This window comes from Taudactylus pleione, unplaced genomic scaffold (genome assembly GCF_031769625.1).
Source record: "Taudactylus pleione unplaced genomic scaffold, aTauple2 ptg000845l, whole genome shotgun sequence".
NCBI classification, from domain to species: Eukaryota; Metazoa; Chordata; class Amphibia; order Anura; family Myobatrachidae; genus Taudactylus; species Taudactylus pleione.
The window spans coordinates 3,106,364-3,131,801 of NW_028285247.1; the positions used below are offsets into that span (position 1 = coordinate 3,106,364).

The 25,438-nt window shown below is 44.8% G+C and overlaps 2 protein-coding genes across 2 annotated transcripts in view; one reads left to right on the forward strand and one right to left on the reverse strand.

Moving 5' to 3' along the window:
* LOC148474405 (taste receptor type 1 member 3-like) overlaps positions 1 to 25,438 on the reverse strand; it is a 50,027-nt gene that overhangs the window by 1,635 nt on the left and 22,954 nt on the right. The gene's annotated exons all lie outside the window — the stretch shown is intronic.
* LOC148474406 (olfactory receptor class A-like protein 4) lies at positions 15,630 to 24,201 on the forward strand. Its single transcript, XM_088458681.1, has 2 exons — positions 15,630 to 15,916; positions 23,853 to 24,201. Exons 1-2 carry the CDS (start codon positions 15,630 to 15,632, stop codon positions 24,199 to 24,201), a joined length of 636 nt encoding a protein of 211 aa, XP_088314807.1.

Below are 25,438 nucleotides of genomic sequence, written 5' to 3' on the forward strand. Positions count from 1 at the left end.
ATACCTACCTTCTTACCTGAAAATTATAGTCACTTACAGTGTTCCTATTCTGAATGGAGCAATCGTCAGTTTAACTATATTATTTTACAATGTTCATTCATATGAATTACCGTATCACAACTGTGGTTAATTCAGTTAGAAACTGAATGGTAAAGCTGTTGTCTTTCGGCATAGAACATTGAAGGACAACTATAAATTAAGATCATCAACTTCATACCTAAACTTAAAATCAGGGACATATCACTTCATCAGAGCCATAAGGAGGGCAGTACGGCTGGTGCCGTTGCACTGGGCGGAGAGCAATGGCGGATCCAGGGGGGGTGGTGGTGATTGTAGCGATCGCCCCCCTTAGCACAGTCTGGATCATGCACTGAGCTGAGCAGGCTGTGTTTGTGTTCAGCCTGTGCTGTGATCGGAGCCTGTGTAATGCGCAGGCAGCTCATTACACAGGCTCCGATCACAGCACAGGCTGAACACAGCTTGTTCAGCTCAGTGCATGATCTAGGGTGTGTATCAGTGTCACGCTGAGGAGGGAGATAGCACAGTTGGCTCCCCACACCATGCTGCTGCTGCAGGCAGTGGAGTAACTAAAGGGGGTCGAGCAGGGCATGTGCCCTGGGCGCCATAGGACTGGCGGCGCACGGGGGGCGCCACCGGCCATGGTCCGGCCCACCCTAGTTAGGCAGTGTAGCACCGACTGCAGTGTGTGCGGTCAGCCCTACACATTTACACAGGACCAGCGCTAGGCTTCCCTGCGCAGGTCCTGTGCTGCACAGCCGAGCCCCTTTCCTCCCCCTGAGCGCTTGCCCAATAGCGCCAGGAGGAGGGTGGGAGGCGGGCTCAGGCTGTGCTAACATACACATCGCCACCAGCTCGGCAGCGATATGTGTGTTAACCAGAAACCAATAAGAGTCAGACGACTTTCATTGGCTGCTGCTGCTACTGCACATACATCACTGCCGAGCGGCAGCGATGTGTGTGTGAATCAGCAGCCAATGAGAGTCAGACAGACTCTCATTGACTGCTGCAGCGCCCACTGCAAGAGCCGGGCTGGAGCTCACTCATGAGCTCCGCCTTCCGGCTCATGCAGTGGGTAATGGGAGAGATGTCATGACGTCTCTCTCATAATACTGAGCGTGCCAGCCCAGGAGGACTGACGTGTGGCGGGAGCAGTGACCGGAGCCGGAGCATGGATTCAGGTAAGTGTATTTTTACAAATTTTTTGTAACTTGTGTGTCTGCACTATTGGGGGGGGGGAGGGCGGGGCAGGGGCTACTACTACTGGGGACACCATTACTGGGGGGGAGCTACTACTACTGGGGACACCACTACTGGGGGGGAGCTACTACTACTGTGGACACCATTACTGGGGCGGAGCTACTACTGGGGGCACCATTACTGGGGGGGAGCTACTACTACTGGGGTCACCATTACTGGGGGGGAGCTACTACTACTAGGGGCTCCATTACTGGGGGGGAGCTACTACTACTGGGGGCAGGGGCGTATCTACCCATTGGTGAGGATGGCACTCACCAGGGGCGCTGACCAAAGGGGGGGAGCTGCCCGGCAGTGCTACCAGTAGCCAAGTCCCCCGGCCCCACAAGTTTAGGGCAGACCACAGTGTATAGTGGGGGACTACTACTGGGGTCTGCTACTGAGGGGCACTGTATGGGGAGACTACTACTGGGGGCACTGTATAGGGGGGCTACTACTGGGGGCAATGCAGCATAGGGGGGATTACTACTGAGGGATTACTATTGGGGCCTCTGCATGGGGGGGCGCCAGTCCATTACATTGCCAGGGGCGCTTGGATCACTAGATACACCCCTGACTGGGGGCACCATTACTGGGGGGTGAGCTACTACTACTGGGGGCACCATTACTTGGGGGGAGCTACTACTACTGGAGACACCATTACTGGGGGGGGCTACTGCTGTGGGCACTGCATCGGGAGGGGGAACCTCTACTGGGGACTACTACTGGGGGGGAAACTATTACTGGGGCACTATATAACGGGCTTACTACTAGGGGACCACTACTGGGGGCACTAAAGAGGGAGGACCACTACAGGGGGCCCTGTATAGGGGACACTGGATTGGGGGGATCACTGCTGGGGTCCTGCATAAGGGTGACCACTACTGGGGGCACTGAATAAGGGGAACTAATGAGGGGATGCATAAGGGGGACCACTACTGGGGGCATTGCATACTGGGGGTACTGTATAAGGGGAACTAATGGGGGGCTGTTTAAGGGGGACCACTACTGGGGGTACTGTATAAGGGGCACTACTATGGGCCTGCATAAGAGGGACCACAACTGGGGACATTGCATACTGGGGGTGCTGTTTAAGGGGCACTACTGGGGTTAAGGTGCATATGGAAAGGAATGTTCAGAGTGATGATAAAGGGGTGTGTCATGTTGACACACCCTGTTTTTAAGTGACCACGCCCATTTTTCATCATGCGCGGCTTCGGCGTACACACATAGTATATGGGGGAGGGGAGGGCTACATTTTTACATTTGCCCTGGGCTCCGAATAACCTAGTTGCGCCGTTGGCTGCATGACTGACCAGAGTCAGGGCCGGATTAAGGGGAGGGCAACAGGGGCGGTCGCCCCGGGGCCCCCACACACAGAGGGGGCCCCACCACTAGAGCATGCGAGGAGGAGGTTCTGAGTACCTAGAAACCCCCCCATACGACCAAAATTCCCCCTTCTACTTTTGCTGAAATGGGGGCGGAGCCAACATGACAAGCCCCACCCCATATGACCCGCAAATCACAGCAGTACAGCGCGAGGGGATGGGGCCTAATGAAGTGAGCAGCAACTGCATAGACTGTAAGTGTACTATATGTGTATACATATATATGTGTGTACTATATGTGTTTATGTGTATATATGTGATATTGTATACACAGTACTGTATGTGTTAGTGTGTGTATGTGTGTACATATGTGTATGTGTTATTGTATATACAGTATGTGTTAGTGTATGTATACTGTGGCATGTGTTAGTGTAGTGTGTATGTATGTGTTAATGTGTATATATGTGCTAGTGTGTGTATGGTAGTAATTTTGTGCTTTATTTACAGTTCCTCTATCTATAAATGTATATGTGTTAGTGTATATGTGTTTGTGTATACTGTATATGTGTGAGTTAGTGCATACTGTATATGTGTGTGTGTTAGTGTGTACGTTATATAAAATATATATGTTTGCTACATATGTATTTTATGTGTGTGTGCAAGTTTAACATGTGGCGGGGGAGGGGGGTAGGTTCCATGTGGCTTAGTGGGGGCCCCCACAACTTAGTTGTCCAAGGGCCCCCACAAGCCTTAATGCTGCCCTACGGAGAGTAGACTGTCAACCCTGCTCCTCCCTATATTGTGCAGGCAGGGATGTGAAATTAATTTCACTTTCCCTGCCTCCAATGATCATAAGAAGGCTTACTGCCTAATCCACCAGCAGTTGCTAGGTGGCAATCCTATTCCCTAGCACAAATCAAGTTTGCAGGTCACAGATTCCTGTAGACTTCTGTCTAATCAACACGAATAAACTACTTTTAATCCTTCAGATGTACTTGCAACCAGCAGTGATTTCATAGCTTTAAGTTTTTAGGAACCTAAATCATCATAGATTAAAATATGTCCTTGGTAACTCAAGTGGAGATTTATCAAGCTTGGAGAGAGATAAAGTGGAGAGTGGAGAGATAAAGGGGTCTATTCATCATCACTTAATTTTCACAAAACCAGGTGAAAATGCACATTTTTGCCTGCAATTGTGAAAATGAAGTTATTGTGCCATTCATCATGAAGGTAAAGCAGGAGATATCACAGGTACAGTATCTCCTACTTACCTAACTCTTGCGGAATGGCCCAATGTCCCCATACACTAGTATGGGGACAGTATTCATCAAGCTCCGAAAATATTATATTTTCGGAGCTTGACTGCGGGAGCAATTACAGTGTTCAGATGGCGAATGCTCCTGCTCCGGCATCGCAACCCGTTCGTTCCCTATGGGGTCCCGATAATTAACATAATGAATAGGCCCCAAAGTACCAACCACTCAAAGACGTATTAAGAGAGGAAGGGGTCATGTGCAATCTCCGTCCAGGGCCCATCCTATGTAGCCGGCGCCGGCATGTACAAAACGCTGTGAAAATGGCTGCCAAACCATTATGCCAGTGATTTATACAGTGCTGCTACTGCTGACGTGGGACTCCAGACAGGTAAGTATTGAATAAATGGGTGCATAGTGTGCGGTGTTGACCCCCTTGGACCCTGGGGCTCATGTGCACCGCACACCATGCACCCATTATAGTTACACCTCTACAACCAATCTACATCTAACATTTTACAGGCTGTATATGAAAAATGACAGTTAGGAGCTGACTGGTTCGTATTGTTGATGTACTAAGTGCCTGATTCAACACAGATCGTAGGTCTGCAATTGTATGCACCCGCTCGCTGTGAAAATGTACAAATGAATGCAATCGCACCACGACCGCAATGCTACCGCAGCTCTATACCAAGATGCCCCCCAGCTTATAGAGCTGCCCACTTCCCTTTGGAGTGATTGGAGAAACGCAGACGTGCCTGTCCAGTTGAATGCCATTGCATGGGCATGCGTAAATTAGCCAAGCTTACTGCGTGCGACGAGGTTAGCAATTTCTGAGTAAGGTCAGACCTGTTGTTATTGTGCGTGAGGGGCCGATGTTGCGCGATGTTCCCGAGGGCATTTAATCTCACTTTCATCCCACTTTGGTTAATTGTAGAGTTTGATAGTTTGTTTATTTTTTTGGTACCGAATATGAAATATTTACGTATAGTGTCAGGTATATTAATTGGAAAAACAATGTGCCAGCCCTAATTGGATTTGTTGGCTCTAATCGTGGTTCTCAGGTGATTACTATATAGCGGAGATCTAATCTATTACTCACATAATAATGAGAACTTGATGTTTAGAAAAAATCAACCAAGTGATAAGAATGTCTTATGCATTAAATCAAATGGTTAAAAGTTAAAACATAGATGTCTGGGATGTTCATTACTTCACCCCCAGCATCTAATGGTAGATACAGATAAATAGCAGGGTACAATTGCACTATTGGTTATACTCCCAGTATTTTAAGCACTAAATAAATGGTATATACTTACAATAATTGAGCAATAAATATTACACATAAGGTGAATAATATGAGGCAGATATATTTGAAATTCATTCTGAACCAAAAAATCTATACAAAACAACACTACATTCCATACTAGAAAACAACATAGACAATTATTTTTTACAAAATCATGAAAATATAATGGAGGTTTGGGCTAGAACCGAGGGCACATAAACTTCTAGTCAGGGATAGAGGGGGTTAATAAAGTTAAAGATGTTTGTTTGACAGCAGGTAGGCAGATGTGATAGGGCGATAAGTTAAGGGGCGTGTTAAGTGAGAGGGTGTGGGGATAGGATGAGAGGTTAGGGGGCGTGTTATGTGAGAGGGTGTGGTGATAGGATGAGAGGTTAGAGGGCGTGTTATGTGAGAGGGTGTGGGGAATCTGTTGTTGTAAATCTACCTCTATGAATTTGATCTCCCACCCTCCCTCCCCTTTTGTGTCTTGTGTCGGCATTATTTCATAGCAGGGAAAGACTGGCAATATTGAAGCGTCCATCTTGCGGCAGTAATAGCGGTGCGCACCCCTTCAATGCACTGATTAGGCTGATTTCACCCTATTGGGGTCAGCGGCACCTCTTGACCGAGCAGGATGAATGGTGCATTGGCATGGGTGTTGGGGCCGCTCTGAAAAGGATAGTTGGCCCTTGCAAGTTTTAAGATCACAGTTGCCCTTGTGGAGGATAGTTGGCCCTCACAAGTTGTGATATACTTCCGGCCTAAGACAAGTGGACGCTGGATGTTTGCCGTTCTTTCTCCTGCCACCATACCTACCATTGTAACTAAATAAAGCTGACCAATTCTCGTGTGTTTATTTTAGTTAAGTTTAGTTTAAGTTTGTGGGTCACATTTATCATCTGACGATAGAAAGTTTATGAAAAATATAAAAACTAATTTATTACATGAAAAAGTGCTAATGTCTCTACAACGTGTTTCTCAGTGCAACTGACTGCTGTCTCATTCAATGTGTCGCAAACATCAAGTTCTCATTATTATGTGAGTAATAGATTAGATCTCCACTAAAAGTATATAGTTATCAATAGACACTATGGGCTCTATTTACTACAATCTGCATTTGTAATGCAGATTGTAGTGTGATATTATCGACTGAATTCGCATTGCAGGGATTTACTAAAAATCCCTTGCAGGGACAGAACTTGCGAGAAAGCTCTGTCCCTGCGAATCTCCTCCGCACTCTACTCACAATATTTTGCAAAAAAATACAGTGACTAGTGCCCCGTGTATGCGCCAACCGGCCACCGCAGCTACCCCCGGCGCTAAGCCCCGCCCTCGATGCTAAGCCCCACCCCCCGTGATCGCGGATTCCCCCGCGACCCCCCCTCCCTTAATAGCACTTACCTGCAGTCATCGGTGCTCCGGTGATGTCTTCCATGCCTCCGGTCAGCTGATATCCCATACTGCACTGGGACCCAATCACCTGATGACCAGGCCGCAGTGCAGCATGGGAGACCAGCTGACCAGAGGGGAGACATCACCAGAGCCCAGACCACCGGTCCCTGGAGTCAGGTAAGTGAATTTTTTTTTTACTATTTTTTTTTGCAGTGTATCAGCTTGCGGTCTGTTTAGATCACACAGCTGATCACTGGGACTGGCTCCGGGCTCTGCTCTGCCTTTTAGAGCAGAGTAGGAGTCCGGTAACCTGCAGGTGGCGTTATTATCACAGGGCTTTCCCCGGTATTTTTTTTACAATTTATTTTTAGCAACTTTGGTCAGATCACATTTCCCATTACAATTATGGGAAATGCGATCTGCTTACTAAAAATAAGTGATACTTAGGGGTTGGAGTAGAATTTTACGAATTCTACTCTAATTACCCTGTAATAACTATAGATGATACTAAAATAATGTGAAAAGGGTGTGAAAACACCCTTTTTCACTTTATTTTAGTAAAAATAATGTTAATAAATAGAGCCCAAAATACCTATCTCTGTCAGTTATGTGCGGTGAGGTGAGGCAGAGCCTTTCCTGTCATACTTAGGTATACTCCAGAATTTTGACTATAAAAATTATAAGTAAAATTTAAAGAAAATATTATAAATATCTTCTTTGTAATATTCTAATCATTTTTATAATCAAAACTCTTCAGTAAAAAGTGTATGGGAGGTGAGGCACTGCCTCCCCTGTCTACTTTTTCTGCACATCCCTGATCAAAACAAAACAAATTTCCAGCACTATATACCGCTGCACCTTTGTATAATGCCCACGTGAACCCTCGGGTTCACATATGTATCTGTAAATCTGGCTCTGATACTAACTAGTGCCTCCTCAGCCATTTACCTCCCTGCACGTCACTGATCTCCTAACCCCCCCCCCCCCCCTCCTCCCCAGGACATTTTGGGAAGTCCCTCGTTCTCTTAGGCTCCAGGACACTGTGCCTAACCTTTGAGTATTATTTTATTATTTTTATTTTTTTAATTGGTATTACTGCAGTGGCACAGGTCAGAACACTTATCATAATTGTAGAGTTTGCCTGGAGGCCGACTTATGTTGTATTTAGTTTACCTCACTTTGTTGTCTCCATAACTCTGAATGAAGAGAGACTGTTTTTATTTTTAAAACTTTTTTTTTTTCGTTCCTTCTCAGATTTTCTCAAAGTATCTCTGCCTGTATCAAGATCTTTCATGAAGTCACTACAAACCACTGCAAACTAAAATGGCCATAGTACTAGACATAGGCCCTGATTCAGACCCACTCGCAAGTGGGCGTACGCACGTTCGCCGTACGTAAAAAAACATTTAAATTCAAGCACTCGCTCGTTTTTTCCTACGCAGCTAAAAATCCGCCCCAAACTCAGGCGACCCCTCCTCTGACTAACGAGCGTGCCAAATAGCGAGCGTACATCCCCGAAATGGCTTGAAGGGAACGCACGCACAAGTACAAACCGGAAGTGGGACTGTCAGATTCCGATTACCTGCTCGTTTTTTCGGCCTACCTCCCTCAATCGTATCATGCCAATCAATGTATCAATTAGCTTAATTTTTTATTTTTTTTCAACACAATGCAATAAACTTTAATCTTGTCCGTGTTTGTATTTGCTCGCAGAATACGTACGGCTGAAACCTTCGCTTTTATTGTTCCAAAGACATGTTAGCCCCAATTAAACAATTGTTCTATTTGTTTGTCTCCCCACAATTTTTCTGTGGTTCATTTCTTTATTTAAATTTGCTTACGCATGTCACTGCATCAAGCCTATCATAACTCTCAAGAGATTTGTGGCCCTGTCGAACACATGACTCATACACTAACCAATAGAATTTGTCCTGTTAATTTCCCAAATACATTAGCCAATCAAATTTTTTTGTGGTGCTTTATTAAAAATATTTTGTCAAAAAAACACCATTGCCATCATGAGATCCGCCGCATTCACCAGGCGCGAACTGCTGGTGCTGACGGAGGTGATGGACAGGAGGATCACCAGTCAGCCTCCACCCATCTCCAACAGGCGCAAGCGTTCCGCATATGCGGAGGTACGTCGACGCCTGCGCTCCTTCGGCTCACGCCGACATATTGGCCAGCTGGAGCGCAGGTGGTCGGACCTGCACCGGCGGACGCCCCGCTTGCTGGCATGCTTTCGCATGCAGATTGCGGAAAGTAAGTGTTCTGGACTGTGGTTTTCAAGTTTATCTTGTGGGCCCTAACTGCGTGTGCATGTTTTCATGTCTGTCCTATTGAGTCATTGTAGTCATATCTGCATGTGCATGTTTTCATGTCTGTCCTATTGAGTCATTGTAGTCATATCTGCATGTGCATGTTTTCATGTCTGTCCTATTGAGTCATTGTAGTCATATCTGCATGTGCATGTTTTCATGTCTGTCCTATTGTGTTTTTTTTTTTTTTTTTATTTTGTTTCCTGTTGAAACTAACAACAATTTTTTGGTCATTTTTTAGGGGCACAGCAAACACTACGGCGGCATCGCCACACAAGACGCCGGTCCCGGCCCCTCTCTCCAACCCCCAATTCTTCTATTCCCCCCTCCTCCCCAGACCCTGTGGCCAAAATTTCTGGCCTACTTCCCCTCCAGCCCAATTCCCCCTCTCCTCCATCCATCCCTCCTCCAAATACCCCCTCCCAGGATGGCGAAAACACCTTGCCCCTCGGGTTGGGGAATGTAGCCACCTCCGAGGTGGTCCAGGGAGTGGCTTCTGGCTCTCTCGTTTTGGAGAACGGTATGTTTTTAAACTTTATTTTGGACACCCCAAACTGTTTGTATGTAATCATGTGTAGTCCCCATTTTTTTTTTCTTTTTTTCGCCTTAGGGTATTTTTGGGGGTTGTCTTTACCTGTTCCTGCTGATGTCACCATACACATATCACACCTGTGTGCCTTTTTTTAGGGCCCTTGTATTTTTGGCATACGACATTTTGGGGTTCTGGGTTTTATCCGTGTAATTTATTTTTGGCCCACAAGCTTGTAAGTTTGTGTTTGCTTGTTTTTTGTTTTTTTACAATGTTGCTTCATTATCGATTTATTAATCCCCAAACTTTTGTCACCCACAGAGGAACAGATTGTGGAGGCGTCGGGAACAGATTGTGAATTGTGTGGGCCGTATGCGGGAGCAGGTCACCAGGCTAATGCAGGGCCTTGACCATCTGTTGGTCCTCCTTCGGAATTAATTTTTTTTTTTTTTTTTTTTTTAATTGTTTCTTAATAAATCAGTTTAAAATCAAGCTCTGTCTCATGCGTTTGGAGTAAATCCAAGATTCTTTACACTGACATAAGTAGACTCTTCAAGCAAGGTTTGCCCCAGAAACTCACTACAGATTGTGTGTTGTATTTTGAATGCAAACAGGCACAAGAAACACCTCCCAGTACCAATGTCATTTTCCTTTTTTGTGGTGGTCAACATGATAGTTTACACCATTTTTCAGGTTCCTATTTGGTGGCCAAACTGCTTAGGACAATCTTACGAAGGCAACTGATTGTACACGATTCCTTGTTGTGTTGGTTAGTACCCCGAAAACATATTACATTTTAGCTCCACTTGCTTCATTACTGGGTTACCCCTTAGGTAAAATTAACGTTTGGGATTTTGTTTACACTTGCTTCTAACGTGCCCAAAAAGGAAACAAATTACACTCTCCAAATATTTATTCACAACAGAAATCAAAATACAAAGTGGTCACTCACAAACAAAACACACAGTGATAATCAGAAAAACTCCACATACCAAAAACACTAAACAAACACACAACAAATCAAGAACTGGTTGACGAAGGTCCATGCCCACATGATTTCACAAATATGGCGTTGCAATATTGGTGTCAGAATATATTCCCGAAGTTTCCACAGAAAGGTTTTTGAAGGGGAGCAGGAAGTAGTCATCGTGGGAGTGCCAAAGATTATGCAAACAAACAGAAGATGGTGCAAGAATTAATATAAAAAAAGATGAACGTTAAAAAACCGTAACACATTGGGTATACACACTGTTGTTTGATCAATAATTACCTAAAATATCGGGCCACCACATCATCGCGTATGGCCCCCCCACATACTGACCTCCGACCAACCTCGGGGGGGCCATCCTCAGGTAAGGCATCCTCTGGCTGCATTGGAACACCACTCCTTATGGCGATGTTGTGAAAGATCCCACACAGGACCACAATTTTCGAAACCATATCCGGCAAATACATGAGCTCGCCACCAGAGCGGTGGAGGCATCTGAATCGGCCTTTTAAAAGGCCGATACAGCGCTCCACCACTTGCCTGGTGGCTGTAAGTGTGGTATTAAACTCACTTTGTGGACCTGGTGTGGGAGCCAAGTAAGGAGTGAGCAGCCAGGGCATGCAAGGGTATCCACTGTCTCCTGTGAAAAAGAATAGACAACATCAGGATCACTGTGTATCAAGCTTATCATTGTTATGTACTAAAGGTCTACACTTACCCAGAAGCCACGCATCACCAGCTTGTAGGTTGTTTAATTTGTGCCATATCCCTGATTGCCGGATGACGAAGGAGTCATGTGCACTTCCTGGTAATTTTGCATTCAGGGACAGGATCTGGAGGGAGGCATCACATACCACCATTACATTCAGGGAGTGATAGTGTTTCCTGTTTCGAAATATGGCCTCCAGCTGTGCTGGAGGCTGAAGTGGTATGTGAGTACCATCCACAACCCCTATGATGTGTGGGAAGCCAGCTATTTGGTAAAAATTGGCCTTGGCCACACTAAGGGCACCCATATCCAAAGGCATTTGAATAAAATGATGGAGGTGCTTGAAAAGTGCCTCCATCACTGCCCTCAGGATCCAGGAAAAGGAGGATTGTGAGATGCCTGCCACTATTCCCACGGTTGTTTGAAACGATCCTGAGGCACAGAAATGTAACACCGCCATAAATTGCGTAAGTGGTGGTATTGCTGTAGGACTGTCAATTTGCCGCTCAAGATCACTCTCTATTAATGAGAGAGTGTCTATGATGATTTTGGGAGGAAGACGGTAGCGTCTTAAAACCTCATCATTGGGCATTCCAAAAAGGGTGACACGTGTTCGAAATATCTGGGGCCTTGCACGCCTACGATGCCTACGCCTGGGACGAGATTGAGGTTGGTCGGCTTCCGGGAGCATGGCCAGAACAATCCGCCCTAGATCAACCTGAAATGGCAAGATTGTAATGTAAGGCTTTGGACCCACCCCAAAAGAAAATTCAAAACAACTTAGCTTGATGATACCATCCATTGCTGCTTACATGCCGGGGTATTGTCATGATCCGTCCAAACTGAAATTAATCACAAAAATTATTAGAAAAATTTCACTCTGTGCATTTTTGTTTCTAAATTTTGTGCTAGACCAAACTTAAAATATGCGAAACACACATTTGGCAAAAGAGCAAAACGACATTGCACACAGTACATCAAAATGGGTTGAAATGTTTGCCCAAAAAGCGAAAGGGCAACCTCAAAAAAATTAAAATGATTAATAAGCATTTAAAAATGCGCTAATTAGTTCGCAAATACAAGTCCCAATAGTAAGTAGTAAAAATGCGCTAATTAGTTCGCAAATACAAGTCCCAATAGTAAGTAGTAAAAATGCGCTAATTAGTTCGCAAATACAAGTCCCAATAGTAAGTAGCAAAAATGCACTAATTAGTTCGCAAATACAAGTCCCAATAGTAAGTAGTAAAAATGCGCTAATTAGTTCGCAAATACAAGTCCCAATAGTAAGTAGTAAAAATGCGCTAATTAGTTCGCAAATACAAGTCCCAATAGTAAGTAGTAAAAATGCGCTAATTAGTTAACAAATACAAGTCCCAATAGTAAGTAGTAAAAATGCGCTAATTAGTTCGCAAATACAAGTCCCAATAGTAAGTAGTAAAAATGCGCTAATTAGTTCGCAAATACAAGTCCCAATAGTAAGTAGTAAAAATGCGCTAATTAGTTCGCAAATACAAGTCCCAATAGTAAGTAGTAAAAATGCGCTAATTAGTTTGCAAATACAAGTCCCAATAGTAAGTAGTAAAAATGCGCTAATTAGTTCGCAAATACAAGTCCCAATAGTAAGTAGTAAAAATGCGCTAATTAGTTCGCAAATACAAGTCCCAATAGTAAGTAGTAAAAATGCGCTAATTAGTTCGCAAATACAAGTCACTATACAAACTGTGAAAAATGCGCTAATTAGTTCACAAATACAAGATAAAAAATGGACTTACCAAGAGCAAATATATAAGAGTCCAAATCAAAAGGTCTTTGGGGCCGAAATTAATCAAAAGCTAAAATATATGAAATTATGGATCCAAAATTTACAAAAATGAAGAAACACAATGAAACAACAATTGATCAAAAGTTAGACTTCACAAAACTTACCAAATCAAGAAACGAGGTAAAAAAAATAAAAAACAAAAAAGAGAACGGAAAATAAAAACGCAAATCTACCAAACAAAATAATCTCCAACCGCCAACTCCTTTATACGCAAACAATAAACTCCAGCCAAGGTAACCTCCAACAATCCAAAAACGCCACCTCGACTCGAGACACACCAAGCCATAAATAGTGTTTTGTTTCCCGCACAAATTAAGGAGGGATCATAGGAACGCACAATCAATGATGCGGCCGCAAAATAAGGACGCATGTATAAATACGTCACGAAAACACATTAAAATTCTGGGGTATTTCTTGATTGGACCTCAGACATGGCGACAGACCAGGGAAACAATGCCCAAGAGTCAGGCGGTAAGTCTTTCATGCATTTTGTATCAATGATTAATTTGAAACATAAGATTGGGCAAGTTGTGATTTTGTGAAATCTGAATATTTACACAAATAGGTGAGGAGGATGACATGGAAGAGGCTGCTGGGCCCAGTATTCCGGCCAAAGCTGCCAAAAAAAAAGGCAGCCACATTTCACAAGAAAGGAGATGGAGGTTTTGATACAGAAGTGTGTGGACATCCTGCCACAGGCAAACAGGAATATGAGTCTAAGCCAGAAGGGGAGAATGTGGGAAGAGGTAGCCGTTGCTGTCAATAGGGTGGGTGATTATGTCCGTCTAGCCCGGGATGTCAAACGGCGGTAAGTAAACACTTGCCCCCCCTAAAAACAAACACCATTTTAAACAAAAGGATAATGGCTTCCATTTTTTCCCACAGATGGGGCGACTTCAAATATCGCCTAAAGCAAAAACTCGCGGACAGGGCTAGGCATGCAAGGGGGACAGGTGGGGGTCCCACCCCTGTGTCATTGGAGTTGACTGATTTAGAAGAGCTGGCACAGGGGTGTGTGCAGCCTGTGGAGGTGTTTGGCGTGTCCAACATGGATACGGACATGCCAGACTTTGCGGCTCCTCATGTTGTCCCAAGTAAATCTTTTGATGTCATCAACTCTGAAATGTTATTGTGCCAATATGTAGATTCTAATGTGAGGCTTTTCTCTTTTTTCCTAACAGAGACACAGGCGGATGAGTCTGCTCCAGAGGGGAGCCTTGGCCGCCGAATTTCTGCTGGCTCGGCAGGGGAGGAACCAGTACATCCGGCTGAGGACCCTGCAGAAGCCAGTCCAGGGCAATCCCCCTCGCAGGCAGTGTCCCTCCTCACTGAACTCAATTTCAAATCGGATTTCCATACGGAGATTCTGCAGAGGATGGACACCAGTCTGCTACGGGTGGCTGAGGCCCTGGAGCAAAATGCTGCGGCCAACGTGACCATTGGTCAGGCCCTGGCGGAAAATACCAGGGCCAACATCCGCATCGCCAATGCCCTGGAGCAGCTCATTCGCCAGCACATGGTGGAGCCGACCTCCCTTCCTGCCGGAACATCAGGATCCTCCCCCTCTGGCACAACATCAGCCAATCCTCCAAATGTGCCTAGCCCTGTGCCTAGTCCAGAGGCCACTACATCTGCCTCTGGACAGGCCAGCCCGATGACATCCCGGACCCGGTCTGGCGCCCTCCCTCCCCCATCCAAACGGGTGAAAAAACGATGACAGCAATGGTGACTTTTCCCACAATCCTTCTGTGCTTGGCTCATATTCCTTTCTGGTCAAAACTTCCCTCTCCTTTCTTGTGAAATGTTTTTAAAATTTTTTTTGTATGTTTATGTCAACAGTTATGTTGGGCCAATTTGTTTGATTTTGGGACATATCTTTGGCAAAAAAAGATGTTCCCAAATTTTTTATTTTTTTTAATTTTGTTTGAGCAATAAATTGAAACAAAAAATCTGACATTGGATTGTGAAATTATTGTACAAATGGGTTAAATTTAATCCTGCACCAAAAGGCAAAAACTGGAAAAATTAAAAAAAAAAAAAAAAAAAATGGGCTCTTTAAGGAATGTTTAAAAAAATCATATTACGAGGCAAATTCAAGAGGCAAAAATTAAATGGTGCGAAAATTAAAACATGATGACATTATTGTTACAATAGGCCCTAACCACCAAATTGAGTGCAAAATAAACCCCCACAAATGTACGCAAATTGATTGTGTCATCCTGACATTAGCAGCTCTGATTTCCACCTGCGTACGGTTTTGTGCTATCCCAAAAAACTGATTTCAAAACACATACCAAGCCGCTTTTCAATCCAACACTAATTGCTTTTCAGCCCTCCCGCGATTAATCGCAACAACATCGTGGAGTCCAGGGACGGAGGAGAAGGCCATCGCCAATGTGGTCGAGTAATCCAGACCCTAAGCTGTGCGAGCATTTTGAAGGGAAAGAGGATCATCCAGTGACGTATGAGTCGGTCCGAACACATTTTACGCTCGCATTTGCTAATGTATGTACGCCCCAAAAACGCCTCGCCACGCCTGCGTTTTTCCATCTCCACCCCCGTCAACACCCAAAAACGCCCTGTTCTGTCAATCACATTTGACATGTCACTTCCTGTACGCTATTTGACGAACGAGACCAAAAAAGCTCGCAATCTGCCGTACGCACATGCGCACTGTTACACCGACGCATGCGCGGTTATTCAACATCGGAACGCAACGAGCGTACTGCTGTTTGCGAGTGGCTCTGAATGAGGGCCATAGTTTTTTATATTGGCTTGGTGGCTTTTGGAATCCTGGGAAACACGCTGGTCCTGTTGACAGTATTAAGTAATGCAGTAGAGCACAAAATGATGCCAGCTTCTGATCTGATACTGACCAATCTGACCATCATTCTGCTCCTACTCTCCCTCTTCAGAAATGTTTTGATTGTCACTTTCCAGAATGGTATAAACATTTTGTTCTTCACATTCTGGTGCAAGGTCTTCATGTTCATATGGACTCTCCTGAGGTCTATGGCCCTCATTCAGAGCCGCACGTTAACAACAGTACGCTCGTTGCGTTCCGATGTTGACTAACCGCGCATGCGTCGGTGTTACACTGCGCATGTGCGTACGGCAGATTGCAAGTTTTTTTTCTCTCGTTCCTAAAATAGCGTACAGGAAGTGACATGTCAAATGTGATTGACAGAACAGGGCGTTTTTGGGTGTAGACGGGGGTGGAGATGAAAAAACGCAGGCGTGGCGAGGCGTTTTTGGGGCGTACATACATTAGCAGATGCGAACGTCAAATGTGTTCGGACCGTCTCATACGTCACTGGAACATCCGCTTTCCCTTCAAAATGCTCGCACAGCTTAGGGTCAGGATTACTCGACCACATTGGCGATGGCCTTCTCCTCCGTCCCGGGACTCAACGATGGTGCTGCGATTAATCGCGGCTGGTCAGTAAAGTAATTAGTGTTGGATTGAAAACCGGCTTGGTATGTGTTTGGAAAGCAGTTTATTGGGATAGCACAAAAGCGTACGCAGGTGGAAATCAGAGCTGCTAATGTCATGATTACACAATCAATTAGCGTACATTTTTGGGGTTTTATTTTGGCCACAATTTGTTGGTTATGGCCTATTGTAACAATAATGTCATCATGTTTTAATTAGCTCCCCTTTTTTTTGGTTTACTGTGGAATTTGCATCGCTATGTGATTTTTTAAACGTTCCTTAAAGAGGCCTTTTTTTTTTTTGAAGAGGGTCAGTTTTTGCCTTTAGGGCCAGGATTAAATGTAACCCATTTGTACAATAATGTCACAATACAATCTCATTTTTTTGTTTTTAATTTATTGTTTAAACACAAACAAATTGGCCTAATATTTTGTTGCCTTTTTTTGTGGCAAAGATATTTGTTAAAAAAAAAAAAAAACCATAACTGCTAACATAAGCGTAAATACAAAATTTAAAAACATTTCACAAGAAAGGAGAGGGAAGTTTTGACCAGAAAGGAATATGAGCCAAGCACAGAAGGAGTGTGGGAAAAGTCGCCATTGCTGTCACCGTTTTCTCGCCCGTTTGGCTGGGTGAGGGTGGGCGCCAGACCGGGTCCGGGATGCCATCGGGCTGGCCTGTCCAGAGGCAGATGTTGTGGCCTCTGGACTAGGCACAGGGCTAGGCACATTTGGAGGATTGGCTGATGTTGTGCCAGAGGTGGAGGATCCGGATGTTCCGGCAGGAAGGGAGGTCGGCTCCACCATGTGCTGGCGAACGAGCTGCTCCAGGGCATCGGCGATGCGGATGTTGGCCCTGGTATTTTCCGCCAGGGCCTGACCAATGGTCACGTTGGCCGCAGCATTTTGCTCCAGGGCCTCAGCCACCCGTATCAGACTGGCGTCCATCCTCTGCAGAATCTCCGTATGGCAATCCGATTTAAAATTGAGTTCTGTGAGGAGGCCCACTGCCTGCGAGGGGGCACGCCCTGGACTGGCTTCTGCAGGGTCCTCAGCCGGATGTACTGGTTCCTCCCCTGCAGAGCCAGCAGAAATTCTGCGGCCAAGGCTCCCCTCTGGAGCAGACTCATCCGCCTCTGTCTCTGTTAGGAAAATTGCGAAAAGACTCACATTAGAATCTACATATTGGCACAATAGCATTTCAGAGTTGGTGACATCACAAGACTTACCTTGGCCAACATGAGGAGCCGCAAAGTCTGGCATGTCCGTATCCATGTTGGACACGCCAAACACCTCCACAGCCTGCACACACCCCTGTGCCAGCTCTTCTAAGTCTGTCAACTCCAATGACACAGGGGTGGGACCCCCACCTGTCCCCCTTGCATGCCTAGCCCTGTCGGCAAGTTTTTGCTTGAGACGATATTTGAAGTCTGCCCATCTGTGGAATAAAATTGGACCCATTATCCTTTTTTTTACAATGGGGTTTGTTTATAGGATGGGAAAGTGTTTACTTACCGCCGTTTGACATCCCGGGCTAGACGGACATAATCACCCACCCTATTGACAGCAACGGCGACCTCCTCCCACATTCTCCACTTCTGGCTTTGGCTCATATTCCTGGCTGCCTGGGGCAGGATGTCAACGCACTTCTGGATCAAAACCTCCATCTCCTTGCTTGTGAAATGTGGCTGCCTTTTTTTTTTGGCAGCTTTGGCGGGTTGACTGGGGCCAGCAGTCTCTTCCATGTCATCCTCCTCACCTATTTGGGTAAATATGCAGATTTAGGCACTTCACAACTTGACCAATATATTTGTTTTAAAATAATCATGGAGACAAAATGCATGAAGGCCTTACCGCCGGATTTTTGGCCATTGTTTCCCTGGTCTGAAGCCATGTCTCTGCTTCCAGAATGAAATCAACCAGAAATTCAATGTGATTTCGTGACGTATTTATACATGCGTCCTTTGTTTGCGGCCGCATCATTGATTGTGCGTCCCTATGATTCATCCTTAATTTGTGCGGGAAAATAAACACTGTTTATGGCTTGGTGTGTGTGGAGTCGAGGTGGGGTTGTTGGATTGTTGGCGGTTAAGTTGTTTGGATTTGGTTGTTTGCGGTTGGAGGATTTGGCAGAGTTGGTTTTTTGTTTGGTTTTGCTACAGTTGTTTTGTTTTTCCGTTCGCATTTTTTTGCTTTTTTCCACATCCTTTCCTGATTTGGTAAGTTTTGTGCAGTCTAATTTGTGGCCAATTGGTGTCTACTTCTGTTTTTTGGTTAGCTAATTTTTTTTAACACTAATTTCATCTTTTTTAGTTTGTTTTGGCTTTCGGACCCAAAGACCTTTTTTTTGGAAATCTTATATATTCGAGTTGGGTAAGTCCATTTTTTGTCTTGCATTTGCGAACTAATTAACGCATTTTTGACTGTTGGTGTAGTGACTTGCATTTGCGAATTAATTACCGCATTTTTGACTGTTGGTGTAGTGACTTGCATTTGCGAATTAATTACCGCATTTTTGACTGTTGGTGTAGTGACTTGCATTTGCGAATTAATTACCGCATTTTTGACTGTTGGTGTAGTGACTTGCATTTGCGAATTAATTACCGCATTTTTGACTGTTGGTGTAGTGACTTGCATTTGCGAATTAATTACCGCATTTTTGACTGTTGGTGTAGTGACTTGCATTTGCGAACTAATTAACGCATTTTTGACTGTTGGTGTAGTGACTTGCATTTGCGAATTAATTGCCGCATTTTTGACTGTTGGTGTAGTGACTTGCATTTGCGAACTAATTAACGCATTTTTGACTGTTGGTGTAGTGACTTGCATTTGCGAATTAATTACCGCATTTTTGACTGTTGGTGTAGTGACTTGCATTTGCGAACTAATTAACGCATTTTTGGCGGCTTATTCATCATGTAAACCAGTTTTGCTTTTCCCTTTTCCATTTTTGGGGTCCATTTGAACCCTATTTGACGTACGGTGTGCAATGTCGTTTTCATCGATGGCCAAATGTGTGTTTCGCCTATTTTATGTGTTGGCTTGCAACAATTTGAAAAACAAAAAATCACCCTCTAAATTTTTGATGTCTCATTTTTGGCTTTTTTACAGTTTATACGTATCATGACAATACCCCGGCATGTAAGCAGCTATGGATGGTATCAGAAAGCTAAGTTGTTTTTTGTTACTTTTGGGGTGGCTCAAAAGCCTTACATTGTAAACTTTGAATTTCAGGTAGATCTGGGGCGAATTGTTCTGGCCCTGCTCCCGGAAGACGACCAACCTCAAACTCGTCCCAGGCGTAGGCATCGTAGGCATGCAAGGCCCCAGATATTTCGAACACGTGTCACCCTTTTTGGAATGCCCGATGATGAGGTTTTAAGACGCTACCGTCTACCTCCCAAAATCATCATAGACACTCTCTCATTAATAGAAAGTGATCTTGAGCGGCAAATTGACAGTCCTACAGCAATACCACCACTTACGCAATTTATGGCGGTGTTACATTTCTGTGCCTCAGGATCGTTTCAAACAACGGTGGGAATAGTGGCGGGCATCTCCCAATCCTCCTTTTCCCGGATCCTGAGGGCAGTGATGGAGGCACTTTTCAAGCACCTCCATCATTTTATTAAAATGCCTTTGGATATGGGTGCCCTTAGTGTGGCCAAGGCCAATTTTTACCAAATAGCTGGCTTCCCACACATCATAGGGGTTGTGGATGGTACTCACATACCACTTCAGCCTCCAGCACGGCTGGAGGCAATATTTAGAAACCGTAAACACTATCACTCCCTGAATGTAATGGTGGTATGTGATGCCTCCCTCCAGATCCTGTCCCTGAATGCTAAATTACCCGGAAGTGCTCATGACTCCTTCGTCATCCGGCAATCAGGGATATGGCAGAAATTAACCAACCTACAAGCTGGTGATGCGTGGCTTCTGGGTAAGTGGAGACCTTTAGTACATAACAATGTTAAGCTTGATACACAGTGTTCCTGATGTGGTCTATTTTTGTTCACAGGAGACAGTGGATACCCTTGCATGTCCTGGCTGCTCACTCCTTATTTGGCTCCCACACCAGGGCCACAAAGTGCGTATAATTCCGCACTTACAGCCACCAGGCAAGTGGTGGAGCGCTGTATCGGCCTTTTAAAAGGCCGATTCAGATGCCTCCACCGCTCTGGTGGCGAGCTCATGTATGTGCCGGATATGGTGTCGAAAATTGTGGTCCTGTGTGGGATATTTCACAACATTGCCATAAGGAGTGGTGTCCCAATGCAGCCAGAGGATGCCTTACCTGAGGATGGCCCCCCCGAGGTTGGTCGAAGGTCAGTATGTGGGGGGGCCATACGCGATGATGTGGTGGCCAGATTTTTTAGGTAAGTTTGAACAAAACTCCAGTGTTTATACCTAATGTGTTTGTGTTTGTTTGCGAACATCTAATTTTTTTTTTTTTTTCTCACCATCTTCTGTTTGTTCACATAATCTTTGGCACTCCAACGCTCACTACTTCCTGCTACCCTTACCAAACCTGGATCTGGTCCTTTTGGGCATATATTCTGGAACCCATATCGCAACGCCATGTTTGTGGAATCATGTTGGCATGGTCCTTCGTCAACCAGTTCTTGATTTTTTGTTTTTATTTAATTATTTCTTGGTATGTGTTGTATTTGAATTTATCACTGTGTTCTTTTTTTGGGAGTGACCACTTTGTTTTCTCTGTTATGTTGTTAATACATTTTTGGAGAGTGAAATGGTCTTCCTTTTTTGGGACGTTAACAGCAAGTGTAACCAGGTTAACACAAGTTACATTTGACTAAGGGGTAAACCAGTACTGACGCCAGTTGAGCTAAACTGAAATATGTTTTCAGCTTCCCAATCCACACCAAAAGGAAGCCTGGCCCAACCTTGGGATTTGTAAGATTGGCCTAAGCAGCTTGCGCACCAAGTAGGAACCTGGAAAATGTAGAAATATGTAATTGACACTACACCCAAAAAGGGAAATGACATTGTTACTGTTATGTGTTTCTTGTGTCTGTTTGACATACAAAGACAAAACACAATCTAACTTTTAAAAAAGGGAAATCCTTGCAGGAACAGTCTACTTATGTCATGCTAAACTATCTTGGTTTGGGTTTTTAAAAATGAGCCACAACGTATATTTGTCTTAATAAATTTAATTTGAAAATATAACAAAAATAAAAAAACTACTGCCGAAGGAGGCCAGACAGCCGGTCGAGGGCCACCAGAATGCCGATGACATGTTGGCGCATCTGCCCCACAACATCCGCCACCTCTTGCCGACGCCTCTGTTCCTCTGTGGGTGAGAAAAGTGTGTGGGTTAATACAACAATAGGGAATCCACATTAAAAAAAAAAAACACAACCAAATCACTCCTAAACCCAAACCAAAAAAAAAAAAGGGGGGGCTGGCAAAAATACAAGGCCTAGGTACAAATTCCCACAGGTATGATATGTGTATGTTTAAATCACCAGGCAGAGGTAAAGGCAAACCTTCACAATCACCAAAAGTCAAGCCACAAAAACACGAAGAAAGGCACGACACATGATTACATACAAACAGTTTGTGCTTTAAAAAAAAAAAAAAAAAAAACATACCAGGAGACAAAACGGGAGCTCCGGAAAAACCTCCATGATCCTCCTCGGAGGATCCGTCATTACCCAAAGAATGGGGAGGAGTTATGATGGACTCCGGGGAGGGGGTAATTGGAAGAGGGGTGGGTGGAGGAGAGGGGGAAGTGGGACGGAGGGGAAGGAGGCACGACATTTCCGGGAGAGGGTCTGGGAAGGATGGGGAGGAGTGGGGAATAGGGGAAAGATTTGGGGTGGAGTGTTGGCTGGGGGTTGGGGATAGTGGCCGGGAACGCCGTCTGGACGGACGGTGACGGCGGAGTCTTGGCTGTCCCCCTAAAATATGTCAAAGAAATTGCGGTTAGTTTATGGACAAATCCGGGCAACCAAACTAAAAAAATAAAAAAAAAAACAACAAATAAGCCAAATAGCAGTAGAATGAATAAATCAGAAATAGAGGGGAAACATGCACACGCAGATATGAGTACAAATAATAAATAGAACAGACAGGAAAACATGCACACGCAGATATGAGTACAAATAATAAATAGAACAGACAGGAAAACATGCACACGCAGATATGAGTACAAATAATAAATAGAACAGACAGGAAAACATGCACACGCAGATATGAGTACAAATAATAAATAGAACAGACAGGAAAACATGCACACGCAGATATGAGTACAAATAATAAATAGAACAGAAAGGAAAACATGCACACGCAGATATGAGTACAAATAATAAATAGAACAGACAGGAAAACATGCACACACAGATATGAGTACAAATAATAAATAGAACAGACAGGAAAACATGCACACGCAGATATGAGTACAAATAATAAATAGAACAGACAGGAAAACATGCACACGCAGATATGAGTACAAATAATAAATAGAACAGACAGGAAAACATGCACACGCTGATATGAGTACAAATAATAAATAGGACAGACAGGAAAACATGCACACGCAGTTTGCCCCACAAACACAAACATTAAAACCACAATACATAACACTTACTTGCCAGGATCTGCATGCGAAAGCATGCCAGCAAGCGGGGCGTTCGCCGTTGCAGGTCGGACCACCTGCGCTCCAGCTGCCCGATGTTGCGGCGTGAGCCGAAGGACCGCAGGCGGGACCGTGCCTCCGCATACGCGGAGCGCTTCTGCCGGTTGGTCATGGGTTGAGGTTGGCTGGTGATCCGGCGATCCATGACCTCCGTAAGCACCAGCAGCTCGCGCCTGGTGAATGCGGAGGCTCTCATGATGGCAATGGTGTTTTTCTTAAAAATCATTTTTGATAAAGTGTGTAAAAATTTTCTGATTGGCTAATGTATTTTGGAAATTAACAGGAGCAATTTTATTGGTTAGTGTATGAGTCATGTGTTCGACAGGGCCAGAAATCTCTGGAGAGTTATGATAGGCTTGATGCAGTGACATGCGTAAGCAAATTTAAATAAAGAAATTAACCCAGGGAAATATGCGGAGATCCACAGCAATAGTACAATTGTTTAATTGTGGTTCACATGTTTTTTGAACAATAAAAGCGAATGTTTCATCCGTACGTATTCTGCGGGTAAACACAAACACGGACAAGAGTAAAGTTTCTTGCATTGTGTTGAAAAAAACAAACAATTAAGCTAATTGATACATTGATTGGCATGATACGATTGATGGAGGTAGGCAGAATAAAGGAGCAGGTAATCGACATCTGACAAGGCCACTTCCTGTTTATACTTGTGCGTGCGTTCCTTTCAAGCCATTTCGGGGATGTACGCTCGCTATTTCGTACGCTCGTTAGTTAGAGGAGGGGTCGTCAGAGTTTTGGGAGGCATTTTAGATGCGAACGAAAATACGAGCGAGCCATTGAATTTAAATATTTTTGTATGTACACCTAACGTACGTGCGCCCGCTTGCGAGTGGGTCTGAATGAGGGCCTATGAGTGTCTGGGGAACATTTTCTGTTAGTGTTTTCCATTACATCAGCATCAAGAACAGTTATTTAAAACTGAGGAGAAATGCTTTCTGGACCACAGTCAAAGTCCTAGCAGCATTGTGGGCATTTAACATCTTGTATTACATCCCAGCTTTGTTGTATACAGCCCGTGTGGAATCCAATGTGACCTTTTCAGTGCAGTTAATAGGCACCAGTACCAGGCCTGTGCTGGGTTGTGTATGGGACTTTCCCAGTGTTAATTCAAACCTTCTGTTTGTCACCACATCACTGGTCATTCATGAAGTCATTCCTGTTATTCTTATGCTGAGCACCAAGTCCTTTGCGAAAATATGCTAATGACTGCAATCGCAAAGCTAGTATAGAGACGCCCAAAGCCAGCATAGAGACGCCCACTACCGCTTTCGCACATCCGTAATACCTTGCAATCCTGCGTATACATTGGGAACATCGAGTAACATCGGCCCCTCACGCACAATAACAACAGGTCTGACCTTACTCAGAAATTGCTAACCTCGTCGCACACGGCAAGCGTATGCCGTCGCAGTGGCTAATTTATGCACGCCCATGCAATGGCATTCAACTGGACAGGCACGTCTGCATTTCTCCAACCACTCCCCAGTCACCACCCCCAAATGCTGTCGTCTCGTCACTCCGTACATGCCTACCTTCCCGGTTTTCGCGGGAGACCCCCGATTGTTCGGGTAACCCCCCGCACCCCCGGAAGGGTAGGCATTTCTCCCGCATTCTGCCCACTTCCTAGTGAAGTGGGCAGAATGAGAATACCCGCGGCGATCGCGGGTCTCCGTGTAGGGGGCGGGGCTTAAAACATGATTCTACAGGCATCATGTCATTTGGCCCCGCCCCTATGCAAGTTCTAGCCTATCGCAGCAATTTTACCGTGAGGTGGGTGGGGCTTAATGACGCGAATCATCAGGCCCCGCCCCCATCACCACCCTCCTGCTTCTCTTACCCGGGCTTCTCCCGGGAAGAGATCTGAAAAGGTAGGCAACTCTGCGTCACTCACTCTGCGATGGCTTTGGTTCTGCGTTTGTCTGTACACATGGGCTGACGTGCCCAGCGTCTGTATATCTACCCCTTTATCTTTCTCCACTCTCTCCAAGCATTGATAAATCCCCCCCTCATAGGGGCCTATTCATCAACACTAAAATAACGGTTTTAAGGACATTTTCCTTAATTACCGTTATTTCAGTATACATTAACACACTTAACACAAGCGATATCACTGATATCTACTGGTTAAGTGACAGTCCGCCTGCGTTAATTTCCACACTCCCCATACGTTAGTATGGGGATATGGAAAGTATGCTATTCATCAAATTCTGAAAATTTAATATTTTCCGAATTTGATAGTGTTACTATACGTCACTCTCAGGTAGCGCACAGCGGGTTACAATTACCTGCTTTCAGCTGGGCAGGTTATCCTCGGCTCGCTCCATCGCTCCCTCCTCCGGCTCCGGCTGTTGTTCTCCCGGCAGAACACAGTAAAGTTTTTAAAAAATGAAATAATAATAATATATATATATTTGTAACTACTGCTTTCTCCTCTTCAGAC

Coding starts and splice junctions, on each gene's coding strand:
- LOC148474406 (XM_088458681.1), top strand. CDS start 15,630: ATGAGGGCCATAGTTTTTTATATTGGCTTGGTGGCTTTTGGAATCCTG. Junction 15,917..23,852: donor GCCCTCATTCAGAGCCGCAC/GTTAACAACAGT, acceptor AGGGCCTATGAG/TGTCTGGGGAACATTTTCTG.